The 20,553-nt window shown below is 44.4% G+C and overlaps 1 protein-coding gene across 2 annotated transcripts in view; it reads right to left on the reverse strand.

Annotated features, from left to right (window-relative positions):
• Nucleotides 1-7,225: 7,225 nt before the first annotated feature.
• The window catches only part of LOC142656472 (interleukin-21 receptor-like), a 36,264-nt gene continuing 22,936 nt past the window's right edge, over nucleotides 7,226-20,553 (reverse strand). For both annotated transcript variants that reach the window (XM_075831404.1, XM_075831405.1), the window contains 3 exons: nucleotides 20,337-20,433; nucleotides 18,461-18,545; nucleotides 7,226-9,441 (listed from right to left, as the gene is read on the reverse strand). In XM_075831404.1, the coding sequence (XP_075687519.1) occupies nucleotides 8,704-9,441; nucleotides 18,461-18,545; nucleotides 20,337-20,433 (920 nt within the window). In that variant the 3' untranslated portion in view covers nucleotides 7,226-8,703. The remainder of the gene's footprint in view (nucleotides 9,442-18,460; nucleotides 18,546-20,336; nucleotides 20,434-20,553) is intronic.

The raw sequence follows: 20,553 nt of genomic DNA on the forward strand, positions 1-20,553 counted from the left end.
TGTCATTTAAGGGCCTGACATTATTGTATGTACTTAGAACAACGTTTATAGTGTATGCGGATGATGTTATCACCAGATTAGTATTTATTTTAACAATTGACAAGAGTTGGGGGTCCCCAGCAAGTGCCAGTAAATATGAACTAAAAGACTTTTAACACGATAAACTCCATCACTGAGATGCGGCAGGCACAGCCTGAGCCAGTACAACGCGTTTATCATGAACTGACGGCAGTGTCACAATTCTAAGCGGCCGCCCAGACAAGTAACTTGCCAGAGGAAGAGTACAGATGCGGAGGGTTTGATAGTCACAATACAACTCCACTAATCCGCCTACGTGGGATCTCACCCCAGGCTCACAACATGAGGTGCTATGTACAGCCTGATGACGTAAACTAAAGGAGACGGTGTCGGACAGATGAGAAGGACCAAACCAAGTCCTGATGACATCAGCAAAGTAAAGACCAAAGACCTGAGTGAATCCGTCAGCAGGATCAAGTGTTTTGATAAGTAAGTGACCAGGAGGGGGTAATAATAACTCCCCCACTGGACACCAACGTAGTCTGACTCCACAATTGTGTGGGTTACCCTGAGGGTGACAGTCAGTGAAGAGCAGAAGACAGGAGAAGAAGAAGACGATGGTGTACAGGACTGGCAATGAACTGATGGGACCCGAGACCTGAGGGTGATAGCATGAGATTGGTGATAGCATTATGTTATTAGCTGAGGCCCTATTGTTTATAATGTCTGAGGTTTATAATTATAATGTGTGTAAATATGCCAAGGTGCTGCAAATTACAATCTGAGGAGTTTTATGTGAAGGTGTGAGGTGAAGCTCACTGTGCTGCCCATGACCTGTCATATCTGCAGGGGTAAAGTCCCATTAGGACAGTAAGTGACAGTGCGACAATTATTACTGTTAATAAAATGTAGACCGGATTAATATATATATATATTACAACCAGCAGTGGTTTATAGATTATATCAAGACAACCATCCTGTATCCAGAGGAGAATAGGGAAAGTTAGGACCACTCCGACACCTTGGAAGTCCAGGTACAAAGGGGGGTTACTCATCAGGAGTAGCTCGTCTCAAGCTGGTGAAGAAATCCAAAACCCCTACCCGCCTGGTTCGAGTGGTCAGTGGTAGGTTGCTAGGCAAGACTCAGGGATAGAGTAATAATATTTTTAGGGGGGACTGTCAGGGATCATTACTATGTATATTGTCTGAAAAATATTATCCTCACATATATGTATATACATTTCAGTTCTTTGTGTAATATACTGATATATATAACAAGTTCTTTGTTCATGTCGGACACACCTATGGAAGACACCGCCCCCTGGAATGCAAAGAGGAGTGTGCAGAAGAATGTATAGCAAAAGTTACAGCAGAAGAGCCAATGGAATTCAAGCAAGTCTCACATCTATAGGGAGGGGCATGTGTCTTCTCTGTGTGTGTTTCTTTGTTCTGAATAAAGTTCAGTTCCTCCTGGCTGACATTGAAGCTGTACCTCAGACAATTGTGTGGTGTACTTCTCTCCAGGCATGCCTTCAGCTTTCAATTTACAGAGGTGGTTATTCGGTGTGAAATACGGACCTGACATATCAACAAGGGGGTGTGTGTGGCATTACCTACAGAGGGAACTGTGGCATTATCTACAGAGGTCACTGTTGCACTAAAGAGGGCACTGTGGCATTATCTAGGGGGTGTGGCATTATCTACAGAGGGCACTGTGGCATTATTTACAGAGGGCACTGTGGCACTATCTACAACGGGCACTATGGCACTATCTACAGAGGGCACTGTGGCTGGATTGTTAAAATACATGTGGAGTAAACTCGCCACCATATCAGCCTCCTTTCCCTGCCTAGTATAATGCCCCATAGTGCCTAATAGAAAACTAATTACATAATTACTTACCTATCCCCGTACCCACGATGGGTGGCGGATCCTTCTCCTCCGGTCTGAGCTGTGAGTGACCCGGCGCAGACAGGCGATGACGTCACTACATCGCGCCTGCCTGCGCCCAGCTGCTCACGGCAGAGTGAATGCTGTAGAAAGGAGCCGTTGCTCCAGCATTCAGGAAGCAGGACCAGCGTGGTCAGCACTGTGTGGCTACGGGAGCCCTGTGGCCCTTCAAGGCTTAGGGGCCTGGTCATAATTGCAACCATTGCGACCCCTAGAGCTACACCACTGGTACAGTAGCCTATGGCAGAGCAGGTAGATACCCCCCTTGCCGCAGGCCCCGTAGCAGCCGCTATGGCTGCTACAGCGGTAGTTATGCCACTGTTAATGTGGTATTGTTATATTAGTTCAAATAACTCATTGATTAACAAATAATTTTGTATTGTATCAAATTTGAATGGAATGCGGCCCGTCAACTTCAAATTTTTTCTATGTGCAGCCAATTTAGACGGCCGAGTATGAGACCCCTAGGTCAATGAACGGGTTATTAGCTGCATCCCTGGTGGTCTAGGGCAGTGAAGTGTTTAACATCTGTGTCCCTGGTTCGCAGGGGCCGATATAGGCTCAGAGGGCCCCCATGCAAGAACAGCTAATGGGCCCTTCTAAATCATAGAGCATCCCCTAATCATAAGGAATCCCACTTATGTCTCCATTAATCCACCAGTAATTGTGAGCCACGAAATTTACTAGCTCAGTCCCTTACATGCAATTTACTGGACAGGAGGATTCTGCTAGCTGCTTTTGAGGTAGCAGAGGGGCCCCCTTACCTGCTGGGCCCCTGTGCAGCTGCACAGGTTGCACATATGATATGTCCGCCCCTGCCTAGTGGTCTAGGACAGAGAAAGGGTCACTGTTCAGTGGATTACTCACTTCTCCAGTCTCCAGTGTTGTCCCTGTCACAGACCACTTAAGGGCACATTCAGACATAGCAGAATTGTAGCGGATTTGCAATCTGTATTCCGCGGCAATGTAAAGTACAATACATGTGTTTGGGGGTTTTCAAAGCCCAATCCACATGTAGTGGAAGAATTCCCTAAAGAAATGGGAGCATGCTGCAGATTTTCAAATCCGTAGCATGCTCATAATGTTGCGGAAAAGCTGTGAATTTTACCCTTGCAATGTATAGGATAAAATCTGCAGTACAATCTGCTGCAAAAATCTGCATGTAACAGTTGCAGATTTTACCATGGAATTGCCACGGATTTGGGGCGGATTTCTTCCGCTATGTCTGGACTTAGCCTAAGGGTATGTTCACACGGCCTATTTTCGGCCGTTTTTCGGGCCGTAAACGCTCGAAAAACGGCCGAAAAATTGGAAGCAGAATGCCTCCAAACATCTGCCCAATGATTACAATGGGAAAAACGGCATTCTGTTCCAACGGGCCATTTTTTTGCAAGGCCGTTTTGAAAAACGGCCGCGTTATAAAAAATGGCCGCAAAAAGAAGTGCAGGCCACTTCTTGGGATGTTTTTGGAGCTGTTTTTCATAGACTCTATTGAAAACAGCTCCTAAAATGGCCGTAAAAAACGCTGCGAAAATCATGGCAATGGCATGGCAATTACAGGAAAAATATCATCAGAAAATTACCTTTTTTTTAAATCAAGTTTTCATGTTAAACATATTTTTTCAACATATTTTGTGTTTGTTTTTTTCCAAATATTCCATGTCACTTTATTTGACAATAATCTTAAAATCTTGCAGTTTGGGCACTGAGCCCCACAAAAAAAGACACTTCCTGTTCCATAGAGATCACTTCTCAACCGTCATCTCATTATTATCACAGGCAGGATTACACTGACAGGTAACACCTAGATATAGATAACACAGGATCTACCATTGACAATAGACTGACTCTTGCTGTGCTGTAGAGATCACTTCTCAGTAGTCATCTCATTATAATCAATTTCCAATGTTCGGCAATATGTTAATCATTAATAGGTGCCTTTGAGAGACTCAATAAGGGCCAATAAATGTCCAGTAATAATTTCACGAGATTCAATATTCTGGTGCTGATATAATGTCAAAAATACGTTTTATTCTGATAGGAAACACGATGAACACATAAGAACACACTTCTCATTAGTCACATAGACAAATCCAATACAAGATAAATTTTGAAGTAACACCATATTATTGTAAACCAGACGTTTCGGTCCCCCCGAACGTTTCTCAACCATTTATGGTATCTTAGTTTAGGTGTTTTAGTTGTATAGCTTGAAGTGTGTATACACAAATATATTGATGATAATGAGATGACTACTAAGGGCATGACCACACATGGCGGAATTCCTCCGCAACTGTCCGCATCAATGCCGCACCTAATCCGGGTTGCGGATTACGGCTGCGGATCTGCACAAAATGTGCAGAAAATTGATGCGGACTGGCCGCTGCGGACTGCAGGAAAAGTGCTTCCCTTCTCCCTATCAGTGCAGGATAGAGAGAAGGGACAGCACTTTCCCTAGTGAAAGTAAAAGAAATTCATACTTACCGCCCGTTGTCTTGATGACGCGTCCCTCCTTCGGCATCCAGCCCGACCTCCCTGGATGACGCGGCAGTCCATGTGACCGCTGCAGCCTGTGCTTGGCCTGTGATTGGCTGCAGCCGTCACTTCCACTGAAACGTCATCCTGGGAGGCCGGACTGGAGACAGAAACAGGGAGTTCTCGGTAAGTATGAACTTATATGTTTTTTTACAGATACATGTATATTGAGATCGGTAGTCACTGTCCCGGGTGCAGAAACAGTTACTGCCGATCGCTTAACTCTTTCAGCACCCTGGACAGTGACTATTTACTGACGTCTCCTAGCAACGCTCCCGTCATTACGGGAGCCCCATTGACTTCCTCAGTCTGGCTGTAGACCTAGAAATACATAGGTCCAGCCAGAATGAAGAAATGTCATGTTAAAAAACCAATACGCTCCGCACCACACATAACATGTGCATGACAGCTGCGGACTTCATTGCGGAACTTAGAATCTCCATTGAAGTCAATGGAGAAATTCCGCCATGAGTCCGCAACCAGTCCGCCACTGCTCCGCAACAGACAGAGCATGCTGCGGACACCACATTCCGCTCCGCAGCCTATGCTCCGCAGCGGAATTGTACGCATCGTGTAAACGAACACTGCGAAATTAAAGTGAAAGTCAATGGAGAAACGGCTCCGCTGCGGATTAACGCTGCGGAGTGTCCGCAGCGGAATTTAAGTGAAAATCCGCCATGTGTGAACCCGCCCTAAGAAGTGATCTCTACAGAACAGGAAGGGTTTTGTCAATGGTGGATCCTGTGTTATTTATATAGAGGTGTTACTTGTCAGTGTAATCCTGCCTCTGATGATAATTTATCTTGTATTGGATTTGTCTATATGAAGAATGAGACATGTGGTTTTATGTCTTCATCGTGTTTCTTATTAAATCAAATCATCTCTTTGACATAATATCAGTAGCAGAATATTGAGTGCTGTGAAATTATTGCTGGTCATCTCATTATCATTACAGGCAGGATTACACTGAAAGGTAACATCTATATTTAGATAACAAAGGATCCACCATTGACTATAGGTGATTAACACATCTCCCCTCCTCCCCCTGCCTGTACAATGATCTCTGCACAGGTCACAGAGCATGCCCACTATACTCTCCCATAGAAGTCAATGAGTCAGCTCCAGACTATTGTTTGCTATGTTCCATGTGGATGCTGTAAAGCATATCTATGAACTGCTGTGAACAGAGCAGAGCAGCAGCTCAGGAAAGATGAAAATAAAAACATATTAAAAAAAATAATGTTTCAGTATCTGGTTCTTATTAGTAAAATAAATCTAGATGACACATTCCCTTTGAGAAGTGCTCTGCCCGATCACTAAGGGGGAGCTCACTATGCACAGGGGCGTAGCTAGGGGGGCAGGCGGGCACAGATACAATTAAACACTCCTCTTGGAGCGGAATCCCCCCTGACGTCACTATCCATATATGGACATTGTCCAAACAGAAAAAGTATGGGCACCACAGTAGAACAGAACCTCCAGGGTAAGGGTATGTTCACACGAGGGCGTCCGTAACGGATGAAATTACGGGGATGCTTCAGCCTGAAAACATCCCCGTAATTTCAGCCGTAACGGCATGTGCAGGCGCTTGAACGCCGCGTCAATTATGGACGTAATTGGCGCTGCCATTCATTGGAGTCAATTAATAACGGCTCCAATTACGGCCAAAGAAGTGACAGGTCACTTCTTTGACGCGGGTGTCTATTTACGCGCCGTCATTTGACAGCGGCGCGTAAATTACACCTCGTGTGAACAGACAAACGTCTGCCCATTGCTTTCAATGGGCAGATGTTTGTCAGCGCTATTGAGGTGCTATTTTCGGACGTAATTCGGGGCAAAAACGCCCGAATTACGTCCGTAAGTAGGCCGTGTGAACATACCCTAACAGGGTGCAAGCCTCAGGGATCCGACTTGTAAATCCCCAAAATGTAAACAAAAAATAGGAAAAGAGGCAGCACTCCAATAGTCGTATCAAAATGGATAAATTTATTCACCCATCAGTGCAGTGGAATGCAACGTTTCAGCTGCTCAATGCAGCCTTTGTCAAACTGCTTGACAAAGGCTGTATTGAGCAGCTGAATCGTTGCATTCCACTGCATTGATGGGTGAATACATTTATCCTTTTTGATACAACTATTGGAGTGCCGCCTCTTTTCCTATTTTTTGTCTACATATATGGACAGTGACTTCAGGGGCTCCTCCTCCAAGAGAGGATCATACCTACCAACTGTCCGCAGGACGCAGATAGAGTTGAACCTAATGCTGAAGCAAGGAACAGTCAGCTCTCTGCTTCAGCATCAGTTCAGAGCGGAGGAGCAGAGGGAGCTCCTCTGCTCGCCGAGGACTTCTCGGGCACATCTCTACCTTCAGTGCTGTGCCCGGTGAAGCCCATGATGTCACTGTCTATATATGGACAGTGACGTCAGTGGCTACTGATTGAGCGTAATCCCCGTTGCCGATGATCCGGCCGGGGACTCCACTCCTAGAGGAAACACCTGAGGTCACTGTCCATATATGGACAGTGACATCAGTGGCTCTTCTGAAACGGAATCCCCGTTGCAGACGCTCTGGCAGGGGATTCCGCTCCAGGAGTAGCCCCTGACGTCACTGTCTATATATATATATATATATATATATATATATATATATATATATGAGTGATGTCACAGTTCAGATTTGAACAGTAACACCTGGGAGCGGAATCCAATCCCAATGGCGCTATCTACAGGGGGAGGGGGGAGCACTATCTACAGGGACAGTGGCCTTATCTTCAAGGGGGTTTGGCACTATCTACATGGGCACTGTGGCACTATATAGGGACACTATCTACAGGGGACATGGGTGCTAGCTACATGGGTACTGTGGGCACTATCTACATGGGCACTGGCACTAGGGTCATCTAAGGGGGCATTATACTGTATGGTGGCAGCTGTGGGGGCATTATACTGTATAGTGGCAGCTGTGGGGCATTATATGGTATGGTGGCAGCTGTGGGGGTATTCTACTGTATGCCGACAGCTATAGGGCATTATACTGTATGGGGCAGTTATAGGGGCATTATGCTGTATGGGAGCAGCTATAGGGGCATTATGCTGTATGGGGGAATTTAAATGGGCATTATACTGCATGGGGGCATCTGTGTGGGCATTATACTGCATGGGGGCATCTGTGTGGACATACTGCATGGGAGAATCTGTGTGGGCTTTATACTGTCTGGGGGCATCTGTGCGGGCTTTATACTGTATGGGTGCATCTATGGAGGCATTATACTGTATGGGGCAGTTATAGGGGCATTATGCTGTATGGGAGCAGCTATAGGGGCATTATGCTGTATGGGGGAATTTAAATGGGCATTATACTGCATGGGGGCATCTGTGTGGGCATTATACTGCATGGGGGCATCTGTGTGGACATACTGCATCGGAGAATCTGTGTGGGCTTTATACTGTCTGGGGGCATCTGTGCGGGCTTTATACTGTATGGGTGCATCTATGGGGGCATTATACTGTGTCGGGGCAGCTAGAGGGCATTATACTGTGTTGCTATGCGTGCCGCATCGGTTGTCCCTCTTTGTAATACTTGAGGAGGAATCCCCGGCGAAAGCGTTGCCGACGCTCTTCCTGGGGATTCTGCTCCTGGTGAAGTCCCTGATGTCACTATCCATACATGGACAGTGACGTCAGGGGCTCCTCTAGGGAGCTCTAATGGCGCTATGTACATGGAGGGGGGGGGGTGTAGTGCTATTTACAGGAGTGTGTGTGTGGCACTATCTACAGGTGTGGTGTGTGCGTCTGGGGGGGGGGGGGGACCAAACTGAATCTTGACCCGGGTGCTGGAGAACCTAGCTACGCCTCTGTTATGCAGCTCATACATTTGTAGCTAATCCTCTGCTAGCTAAACACAGCGGTAGCCCAAATCTCTTTCCATTTCTAGAATCCAGGCTGAAAGAACTGATACACTGAAACAAGCCCAGCAACTGTGTGAGTAGGACAAGGTTAAAAAAGGTCTTCAACCGCTTAAGGTAAACCACAAATGTTTCCGTTCACTGCCTGAGTCAACAATCTGGAAAAAAAAACCACAAATTATTCTAGAAAGTTGCTTGTATTTCATTGTACAACGAGTAAGCCATATTCCCATAGGACTCAATAATCCTCTCCATATAAAGTGGTAAAGGAACTTGGAGGAAATTGTTTTTGTTGATTAGCGGGCGGTGGGCACCCATTGTTGCACATAATTTCTTTCACTTATTTCATCTTCTTCATTGTAAGGATCTGGATTTATCAGTTTTGTTGGATTGTCACTATTTCCAAAATCACTGTCCACAGGACTTCCACATTCAGAGTCTACAAAACCACTGTCAATGGTGTCCATATCCAGGCATGTCCTTGGATAGCCGAAGATGGCGCTATTTCTCGAGTCAGGAGACATTGAATTGTAATTATCATCATTATAAAACACGTTCTCATCGTCCTCCTGTGGAGGAGATTCCTGCAGCTCCCATTCTGCTGTGGGAATTGACACCAGGTTTAACATATTCATGTTGGATCTTAGGAAATCTTCATGAAGACTAAACTCCAATGGTATTGTACTTTGTGGATCTGATCCACGATCCAGGAGGTGATCCAACATGTTGCCACTACCAAGATTAAGGGTGGGATAGCCATCATCTCTACCTCCATCTCTCCCATTAATGGAGCCTTCAGTGGTGGTAGAGGAGAAGCACTGAGAACAGCATCGCATGGTGAGGTTCTCTTTCATACACACACATAATATACAGATTTGGTTCTTCTCAGTTAAGCATGACTTGGTAAGAAATGGCTTTTTTATTTCTATGTTATTGCCTGAACTATGGCTGTGGATTTCAGGGTCTTCTGGATAAGTGGAGTTCCCCTCATAAGGCAATATAGAGAATGGGTTGTAATGAGGCCCCAGCCAGCTCTGCGGAAAAAACAGATAAAATAAAAAATATAAAATCATTCATTCTCCAGTGGAAAGTAATTCCTACCGAGCGGGATTAGATAGCGCATGGTTTTCTGGAACTATCACATGATGGTGAATTATCAGACATATTATGAATTATTCTTAAGTGTTAAAGGGTTTGTCCAAGATTAGAAAAACGTGACTGCTTTATTTCAAAACAGTGCCGCACCTGTCCATGGGTTATGTGTGGTATCAAATTCAGTTCTATTGAAGTGAATGGGGGCTGAGCTGCAATACCACACACAACCTGTGGACAGGTGTGGCACTGTTTATTGGAAGAAAGCAGTTATGTTTGTCTACTCCTGGACAAACCCTTCCACTTTGTGTTTGAGAAATGTAAATCACTTCCATTGTAAAAAAATAAATAAACAATAATGGTATTTTCCTAACGGGACAACACCCGCGAGGGCGCACCCAAAGGGGGGGGGGGTTATGGCGCAACCCCCAACCATCCTTGGTAGCTTAGGGCTTTCTGGGGCCTATGCTCTGGACCCCATGCTGTATATCTCCAAAATCATGACTGCTGTTATTACCACATTAGTGGGTCAGTAATGAGGCAGCAGGGATCAGCGCTTTTCTGTACGCAATGTGGCTGCCACTGGTAGGCTTGGTTCACACTGTGCATTTTTGTTGCCTTTTTAACCTGTGTTTTTTTGTCATGGTAGATAGACTCCTGTATCTCTCAATGGGAGTTCATCAACTAAAACAACAAAGCACATTTTAAAATACACACAGTGTGAACGTAGCTGTATGGGGACCTTTTAACTCAGCCACAACTGGGGGGAGATATCTGCATATGGATTTAGAGTGTAAAAATCTATGCAGTGAGCCCCCTCTACTGGTGACTGCAGGAAAAGGCTCAGTTGTAGCTTTTTAGTGAAGGGCCCCCTCTCACCACTGGCCTCATAGCACTTGCGTGGCCTGCCTCTATGCAAGTTATACCACTGGGCACTCCTTAGAAAAGTGGCATTGAACAATGTCAGATACAACTTGGCATTGATCTATAGCATGCACCATATTCCCCAATAAGAGTATTCATTTATCAGGGGATATGGTGCCCTAGAGCGGTAATCCAGTTGTAAGAAATCGGCTCAATTATATGTTTTATATTGGCCTTTAATAATTGGCATAAAGAGACAGTACATGTCCCTGGTAAGCTACAAAGTTTCTCTTTATAACTTTGACTTTTGAAGAACATTTGAAGTTCATCTCAGCATCCTCAAGATGGCGCTCCAAAACACTATAGACAATAGGGATGCTATGTACATAGTCAAAAACTCTCTTTAGCTGTAGGGATTTTATGAGAATAGGACTGGGGGCTGATCTGGAGGACTGTAGCTGCGCTGGGGGGGGGGGCTATGATTAAATGTATCCTACATTAGTGGATTATTGCATGTACATATACAAGATTTATCAATCCACAAGCAGATATAAGCTACAGGGCTACAGCTCTTGCATAAGGGCTACATGCTTCTTGGTTCTACTGATCGGTGGGTTTCCTGACCCCCTGGCGTCAACCAATGCTATAGACTGTCATGTCAAAAGATAAAAATATTTGAACAAAGATGCTCTTTCCCTTTAACCCCTTCCCGTCGTAAACCACTTTCAGATTTGCATTTTCGTTTTTTCCTCCCCACATTCCAGAAGCCATAACGTCTTTATTTTTCCGTTGATATAGTACTATGAGGGCTTGACTTTTGCGGGACGAGTTGTAGTTTTTCGTAGCACCATTTATTTTGCCATATAATGTACTGGGAAACGGGAAAAAAATTATTTGTGGGGTAGAAAATGAAAAAAACAGCGATTCCTCCATGTTTTTTTGCGGGCAGTTTTTACGGAATTCACTGTGCAATTAAAACAACATGTTAACTTTATTCTGTGGGTCAATACGATTACGGCGATACCAAATATATATAGTTTTTTCTATATTTTACTACTTTTACAAGTAAAAACCGAAGTGTAAAAAATAAAATTTATTTTGTGCTGCCAAATTCTGAGAGCCATAAGTTTTTTATTTTTCCGTCGATTAAGTGGTGTGAGGGCTTATTTTTTGCGGGATAAGCTGTAGTTTTTAATAATACCATTGTGGTGTACATGCGACGGTTTGATCACTTTTTATTTAATTTTTTGTGGGAGATTAGGTGACCAAAAAATAGAGATTCTGGCGTTTACAATTATTATTTTTTCGGCGTTCACCGTGTGGTTAAATAATGATATATTGTAATAGTTCAGACTTTTACGGACGCGACGATATGAATTATGTTTATTTATTTATTTTTTTACTATGCTCTAGGGGGAAAATGGGAATACCTTTTTTTTTTTACACAAAAAAAAAACCTTATGGTACTCATTTTTACTTTTTTTATTAGTCCCCCTAGGGGACTTCAACCAGTGATCGTTAGATCGCTTGCACGATATACTGCAATACTAATGTATTGCAGTATATCGTGATTCTGAAAGGCATCTATTAAGCCCTGCCAGAGGCAGGACTTAATAGGTGTACAAAGATGGCGGACCTGGGGGCCTTAGCAGGCAGCCATAGCAACCATCGCCCCCCCCCCCCGCAATTGCGTTGCGGGGGGCGCGATGAGCTGTTAGAGGGGGCCGCCCGCCTCTTTCTAACGATTTAAATGCTGCAGTCGCTATTGACCGCAGCATTTAACGAGTTAAGCAAGCGGGATCGCGCTCGAGCGCGATGCCGCTTGTTACTCTGAAGTGTGGCAGAAAATTTACAAATGGAATTCGATTGTAAAATGGACGGAAAAAAACGGATGCAAAACGGGTCAAAATCGGACCAAAACGGCTCAGTCGTGTGAATAGAGCCTAAGCCTATATGTACAGTATATATAAACACAGTATATATATATATATATATATATATATATATATATATATATATATATGCGCACATATATACACTTGGGTTTACCACATCCTTTATCGCGTCACTGTATGTGTGCGGTGACATTTACAATAATTAACCCTGTGGGTGGAAACACCCTGCCTGTACATTTCTTAGCAATCTCCCCCTTGTCCTGCAAGTTTTACTATATTGTGTAATTCGTGTATCATTGCTTGTGATGTGTGCGGATATATATTTACATATATGTATATGCACAGGGGATAAAATTTGGATATTTATTTAAAGGATCTGTCTGTGCCAAACACGGCAATTGAAGTGAATAGAATTTTTTTTCAAATCCCATTAAACTGCATGATTTTTGGGGGCATACTGCAGTTATTTCTCACTGTAGCATGCCCTATCCATTGTATTTTACTTAAAGAGGCTCTGTCACCAGTTCATAAGTGCCTTATCTCCTACCTAATTTGATAGGCACAGTAAGGTAGATAACAGTGGTTTTTATTTTGAAAAACTATAATTTTTTAGCAAGTTATGAACAATTTTAGATTTATGCTAATTCGTTTTTAATGTCCAACTGGGCGTTTACATTTTTACCAAGTGGGATTTGTAAAGAGAAGTGTATGACGCTGACCAATCAGCGTCATACACTTCTCTTCATTCATGCCCAGCTTGTTTCACTGCACAGCGTGATCTCGCGAGATCACGCTGTGACGGGACTTGCTCCCATAGGTTCTTTCTCTGGAGCCATGGAAGACTGAACAAACATGGCCTCCAGCCACTGCAGATTTGGATAAACATCCTGGCACGGCTGGAGGCGATGTCTGTTAACTCTTCCATCGCTCCGGTGAAGGACCTGTGGGAGGAAGTCCCGTCACAGCGTGATCTCGTGAGACCACGCTGTGCAGTGAAACAAGCTGGGCTGGAATGAAGACAAGTGTATGACAATGATTGGTCAGCGTCATAATCTTCTCTTTACAACGCCCACTTGTAAAAAGTTAAAAAACGCCCAGTTGGTCATTAAGAAACTAATTAACATAAATCTAAAATTGCTCATAACTTGCTCAAAAATTATCGTTTTTCAAAATAAAAACCACTGCAGTTATCTACATTACAGCGCCGATCACATTATGTAGGAGATAGGGCACTTATAATCTGGTGACAGAGCCTCTTTAAGTGGGAGAAAACGCTAACTAGTGTCTCTCCAGTTGTTTTTAAACTACAACTTTTAGCCACAAGTTTGGGCATGCTGGGAGTTGTAGTAGAGCGCCACAGTTTGGAGACCACTGTTTGATCTAATTAGGGTTTAGACAATTCTCTAAACTGCACTGCAAAAACTTAGCTTTGATTGGCTGTAATTCAACTATGAGGGCTCCTGTGCAACAAAACCACACACATGAATAATATATCCTTCATTTATAAAAGATATGATATCACCCACACACTGGACACATGCCAAATATGTGCTACTCACACCTAGGATACATGCTGCATATCTGCCACTCAAACCTAGGATATATGCCGTGTATGCGCCACTCACAACTAAGATACATGGCATATATATCTGCCACTCATACCTAGAATACCTGCCGTATATGTGCCAATCACACCTAGGATACATGCCGCATATATGACACACACCTAGGATACATGCTGCATATATGCCACTCACACCTAGGATACATGCCGCATATATGACACTCACACCAAGGATACATGCCGCATATATGACACTCACACCAAAGATACATGCCGCATATATGACACACACCTAGGATACATGCCGCATATATGCCACTCACACCTAGGATACATGCCGCATATGTGCCACTCACACCTAGGATACATGACGCATATGTGCCACTCACACCAAGGATACATGCCGTATATGTGCCAATCACACCTAGGATACATGCCGTATATGTGCCAATCACACCTAGGATACATGCCGCATATATGACACACACCTAGGATACTTGCTGCATATATGCCACTCACACCTAGGATATATGCCGCATATATGACACAAACCTAGGATACATGCCGCATATGTGCCACTCACACCTAGGATACATGCCGTATATGTGCCACTCACACCTAGGATACATGACGCATATGTGCCACTCACACCAAGGATACATGCCGTATATGTGCCACTCACACCTAGGATACATGCCGTATATGTGCCACTCACACCTAGGATACATGCCGCATATATAATACTCACACCTAGGATACATGCCATATATGTGCCACTCACACCTAGGATACATGCCGCATATATGCCACTCACACCTAGGATAGATGCCGTATATGTGCCACTCACACCTAGGATACATGCCGCATATGTGCCACTCACACCTAGGATAGATGCCGTATATGTGCCACTCACACCTAGGATACATGCCGCATATATGCCACTCACACCTAGGATAGATGCCGTATATGTGCCACTCACACCTAGGATACATGCCGCATATATGCCACTCACACCTAGGATACATGCCGCATATATGCCACTCACACCTAGGATACATGCCGTATATGTGCTGTCAGGGATCATTACCATATATATTGTTTGCAAAAACATTATTACTTTATATAAACTAAAAATCAGTATATTACACAAAGATTTGTAAATTAAACAAGATATAGAATGTGTGAGAAACACGCCTATGGAAGACACCGCCCCTGGAATGCAAGAGGAGTGTACAGATGGATTTACAGCTGAATGGAGCCAATGGGGCTTAAGCACGTCCCACCTTCCCTACAGAGAAGATTTCTTTGTGTTCTTTGTTCAAATAAAGTTAGTTCACTTCCTACTGAACTGATGGAAAGATGTCTACCAACATTTGTCTGTGTGGTGTACCTTCTTCCATGAATGCATTCAGTTTTCAATTTACAGAGGTGGTTATTCGGTGTGAGATAACAGGGAGAAGGAAGCTACCCTGACAGTGCCACTCACACCTAGGATACATGCCGTATATGTGCCACTCACACCTAGGATACATGCCGTATATGTGCCACTCACACCTAGGATACATGCCGCATATGTGCCACTCACCTAGGATACATGGCGTATATGTGCCACTCACACCTAGGATACATGCCGCATATATGACACTCACACCTAGGATACATGCCGCATATATGACACTCACACCTAGGATACATGCCGCATATGTGCCACTCACCTAGGATACATGCCGTATATGTGCTACTCACACCTAGGATACATGCCGTATATGTGCCACTCACACCTAGGATACATGCCGTATATGTGCCACTTACCTAGGATACATGCCATATATGTGCCACTCACACCTAGGATACATGCCGTATATATGTGCCACTCACACCTAGGATACATGCCGCATATGTGCCACTCACACCTAGGATAGATGCCGTATATGTGCCACTCACAACTAGGATACATGCCGCATATGTGCCACTCACACCTAGGATACATGCCGTATATGTGCCACTCACTACTAGGATACATGCTGTATATGTGCCACTCACATCTGGAACACATGTTGCACACGCGCCAATCACACGCTGGACAAATACTTCACAGAAACATCTCACACACTGAACACAAGCTGCACACGCACTGCTCACACATAGGACATATGCTACGTATGTGCCACTCATGCAAAACTCAAAGGCTGGATAAATGCATCACAAGCACCACTCATGGTTTCGCACTACCAATCACACCAGTTTTCTTTTTCCCCAATGCTGACCCAAAGTAGAATACGAGGAGATAAAGCCACGCCCTCAACATCACTAAACCAAACCCCTTTTAACACCGCTACATTATAAGTGAACTCCCCCCTGCCTACTCCTTTCGTAGCAGAGGGCCCTCGCTTTGGGGCTCCTAAGTATTTTCACTGGCTGCACCGACAGTATGGCTGTATCTGCACCTGAAGGCATTGCTTAAGAGGTTGCAAATGTAGCAATTGTAATCAGGTCCCAGCACATTGGGGGTCCCTTAGCCCACCCATACACATAAGGGCTTATTCAGACGAACGTAAAATACGCGCGTGCAACGCGCGTGATTTTCACGTGCGTTGCCCGTAGCTATATTAGTCAATGGGGCCGTGCAGACATGGCAGCGTTTTTTGCGCAGCGTTGCTCCGTTGCAAAAAACTCACGACATGTCCGTTGATTCAGCGTTTTCAACGCATCACGCACCCATTGAAGTCAATGGGTGCGTGAAAACCACGCATGTCGCACGGAAGCACTTCCGTGCGAACTGCGTGTTTGCGCAACAGCTGTCAAAAGGATGAATGTAAACCGAAAAGCACCACGTGCTTTTCTGTTTCCGAACATCCAAACGGAGTGTCTTTGCGATTAGCGAAGCCGGACAAGCGAACCGAACTTCACCGGGTTCGGCCGAAATTATCGGTACGCGACGTCAGGAGATAGTCACTGTGCATGGTGCTGAAAGAGTTAAACTGTTTCAGCACCATGGACAGTGACTTGCGATCCCAAAATACATGAACCTGTAAAAAAAACCGAAGTTCTAACTTACCGATTACTCCTGTCTCCTTCCTGCAGTCCGACCTCCCGGGATGACACTTCAGTTCAAGTGACAGCTCCAGCCAATCACAGGCCAAGCACAGGCTGCAGCCAATCACAGGCTGCAGCGGTCACTTGGACTGCCGCGTCATCCAGGGAGGTGGGGCCCGATGTCAAGAGAGGCGCGTCACCAAGGACGCGTCACCAAGGCAACGGCCGGGAAGTTCTCGGTAAGTAGGAACTTTATCTTTTTTTTTTACAGGTTTTTCGCTGTTGTGATCGGCATTCACTGTCGAGGGTGCTGAAAGATTTAGCTCTTTCAGCACCTTGGACAGTGACGGGCGTCGACAAGCCTCATCTCTATGATGCCGGCTGCGCGAAAATCACGCAGCCGCGCATCAGACACGGATGACACACGCAGCTGTCAAATGGTTTTTGCGCGCGCAAAACGCTGCGTTGTTTGCGCGCGCAAAAACGCAACGCTCGTGTGAATCCAGCCTAAGAAAGGATTATAAGAAGGTGGTATAGTAGTGCACAATGTCATCACTTTCTACATAGCATGTCATTATCAGATGAAAGCCGTATGGGAGGTCATAGGTGGTTAAAGGCAGGGCCCAGTTATAGCATATGCACTAGTACCCAGGATGTAGAAGCTAAACCTCTGTACAGGAGATACACAAATCTGCAATCTGCCTGGTTTCACTTGTACATTGGTTAATTTTTCTAGGTAAAGACAGGAAATTGCAAGAAACAAAATTTATTTTTTTCTACAGTATTATGATAATTTACAGAGAATAAAACTTCTGTCATTAGTTTACGGTAATGAATCTCCCATCTTCCCGTCACCCAAAAATCCAACATGGCGCATAGAAATTCAAGTCAACTGGATCAATTTCCAGTCAGTACTTACCTTGCAAGTAACTTGTGCCTCTCCAGCTGTTGTGAAACTACAACTCCTAGCATGCCCTGACAGCCTGGATACATTTTAGCACCTAGCTGATATTTAGGTATTAAAAAAGTTGTAGGAGATTAGAAAAACATGACGTCCAAAAACAGCGCCATACTTGTCCATGGTCAGAATCTGCTATTGCAGCTCTGCCTCCTGCACTTGAATGAGGCTCATCTGCAATACCGGATACCGACCATGGACTAGAGTGGCGCTGTTTTTTGGAGAAAGCAGTCATGTTTTTCTAATCTCATAGAACCACTTTAATAGAAACCTGCACTTCACCAGACAAATGCAACAGGGTGCAATATATATAGTACCAACATGCTGCACCCATAGGATCAGGGTAATCTGAGCAAATACGCAGCATACGAAATGCAACATTACACAAGTGAAATGAGGAAGCAGAACTGCACTTTTCCCAGATCATGTGTTTTCTCGACTATATTCACGCAGGGCTAAGATGTTTACTACAAAGATGAGCAAAATGTAATTTCCACTGTAACTCAGGGCAGCCGTGCGTTCCCACATATCTCCACAACTCCTACAGGTCTTCAATTTATAACACCCTTCATAGTGTTAACAGTAATTAACTTGTAATACTAAGCAGTGACCAATAGTATAATATATATATATCCATATGTTACCTTAAAATCTCCTTGATGTCCTGTGTACAGTTTCTCAAAATAGGACTCAGGGTTAGGGACCAACACCCACACCTTCTTCCACATGCTGATAATAAGAAAAGAAACAGGACATTTGTGTAATGAACATGAGAACTTCACATTTATTTTATGAATGACTATGTCAGTCTAATGACCGTTTCAGACAGCTGTAATATGGCTGTATTTTAGTGTCCATATTATTACTGACTCCACCGGCCACTCTCGAGCATAGATCACCTAATCAATAGACCTTCCCTAAGTTTGGTTCAGTAGAACCATGGTGGGTCCAGGTGTTGCAGCCATTATACGGACCCTAAAATGCGACGGTTCCTAATTATTAAATAAAACTGATATGATAGGTTTTTTGGACAATCCCTTAAAGAGGTTGTCCACCCACGGTCAACTGATGACCTATCCACAGGATAGGTCATCAGTATATGATCGGTGCAGGTCCAACACCCGGACCCCGCACCGATCTGCTGCTCCGGCTGCCGGATGTTATGAAGGGTATGCAGTAGTTGGAGCTGGAAGCAGATGGCTCCATATACCATATAGCGGCGATGGTGCAGAACTGCTGCTCTGCTCCTATTCACTTGAATAGGAGCATAGCTGCCGTACTGCAGCTCGGCCTGTATTCCGTGACTGCTCCATCTGCCTCCGGCATGGACATCCGATGCCCGGAGGCAGCCGGAACAGCTGACCGATGCGGGGTCTGGGTGACCCACACTGATCATATGCCGACGACCTATCCTGTGGATAGGTCATCAGTTGTTCGTGGGTGGACAACCCTTTTAAGGATTAAAAGATATTAATTTTCTGGATGATTAGAAGACTGCTTCAGTCGGGAATCTACCATCCAAACCCTCCACAACGAGCTGAACGTGTCTACCAGCACAGGAGTATCCAAGCCAAGCCTAGTTCCATGAGTGTCTCTATAAGAGGTGCAGAGGTAGCAGTCGTACCCAGGCTATGGTCTCTGAAGATGGGCCCAGAGGCCCCTCTGCCACACAAGATGCCACCAGTATTATAAATGGCACATTGTAGGTGTGTAACAGGTCGTTACACATTTTACATTGTGACCCAGGAGCTTCAAGTTATGACTTTACCTAGTTCTCATAAACAACACAAAAGTTTGAACAGCACATTCCTCCCATTCTGCCCTGGGTGATTTTAATTAGTTTAATTCTGGTTCCTACCATCCCCAAGTATATGTAGGCTTAGTCCCAGTTCTGGGTGTATGTGCAGCGTAGTTTCCCACCTCATAGAGGTCGCTTTGTCGTGGCAGGTGGGCTCACACAATTTGTTTAAAATGTGAGCTAAGAACCTCACTATTGTAAGTAGAGTCAGCAGTAATGCATCTTTATTTATATTTAGTAGCTTAGGTGGCATTAGTGTTCACAGTGTGCTGTCACCATTTTCTTGTGTGCTTTACCTAGTTCTATCCACTAGCGAATGAGTACAGTTAATCACATTAACTATTACTTAATTTAAGGGTGTGGCAAGGAAAACAAGGGGAACAACTGGTGGTGGTTCACTCCACCACGTCATCCCATCCCTAGTGCTTTTTTCATTCTCATCCCTTGTAGATGAGATGGGTTACTTGAACCTTATGCCTATTCCCCCATCCCTTGTTAGCAGTCATTGAGGTTCCTCTGGAGAGATAGACCACTGCAGATGTTCACCAGCCTATGTGGAATGGAGATGGGGCTAAACTAAGCTGTGACTTCCCTCTCCACAGGTTATATAGAAGGCATAGGTTCTACCTCTATGATACCTATTTCATTAACTTTATCAAATAAAAAGAGAAATCCTTAAAAATTTTAGAAATATCAGTGCAGACAAAACAAGATGGACTCACGGTGGTGTATATCGAAAGCATGTCATTACAATCCCCAGGAATGCCAACATAGCAATTATCCCTGAAATCATCCCGATTTGCATCTTGATTTTTTTATCTAAAAATTATTGAGACAAAAAGATTAATCTCAGCAGTTCAGAGAATAGATTTTTAATAACTATGGAGGACATTTTTCTCAACTGCAAATCCCAGGCCAACTTCAGATCTGATGTCCCTA

Source organism: Rhinoderma darwinii, chromosome 6 (assembly GCF_050947455.1).
Source record: "Rhinoderma darwinii isolate aRhiDar2 chromosome 6, aRhiDar2.hap1, whole genome shotgun sequence".
Lineage (NCBI taxonomy): Eukaryota > Metazoa > Chordata > Amphibia > Anura > Rhinodermatidae > Rhinoderma > Rhinoderma darwinii.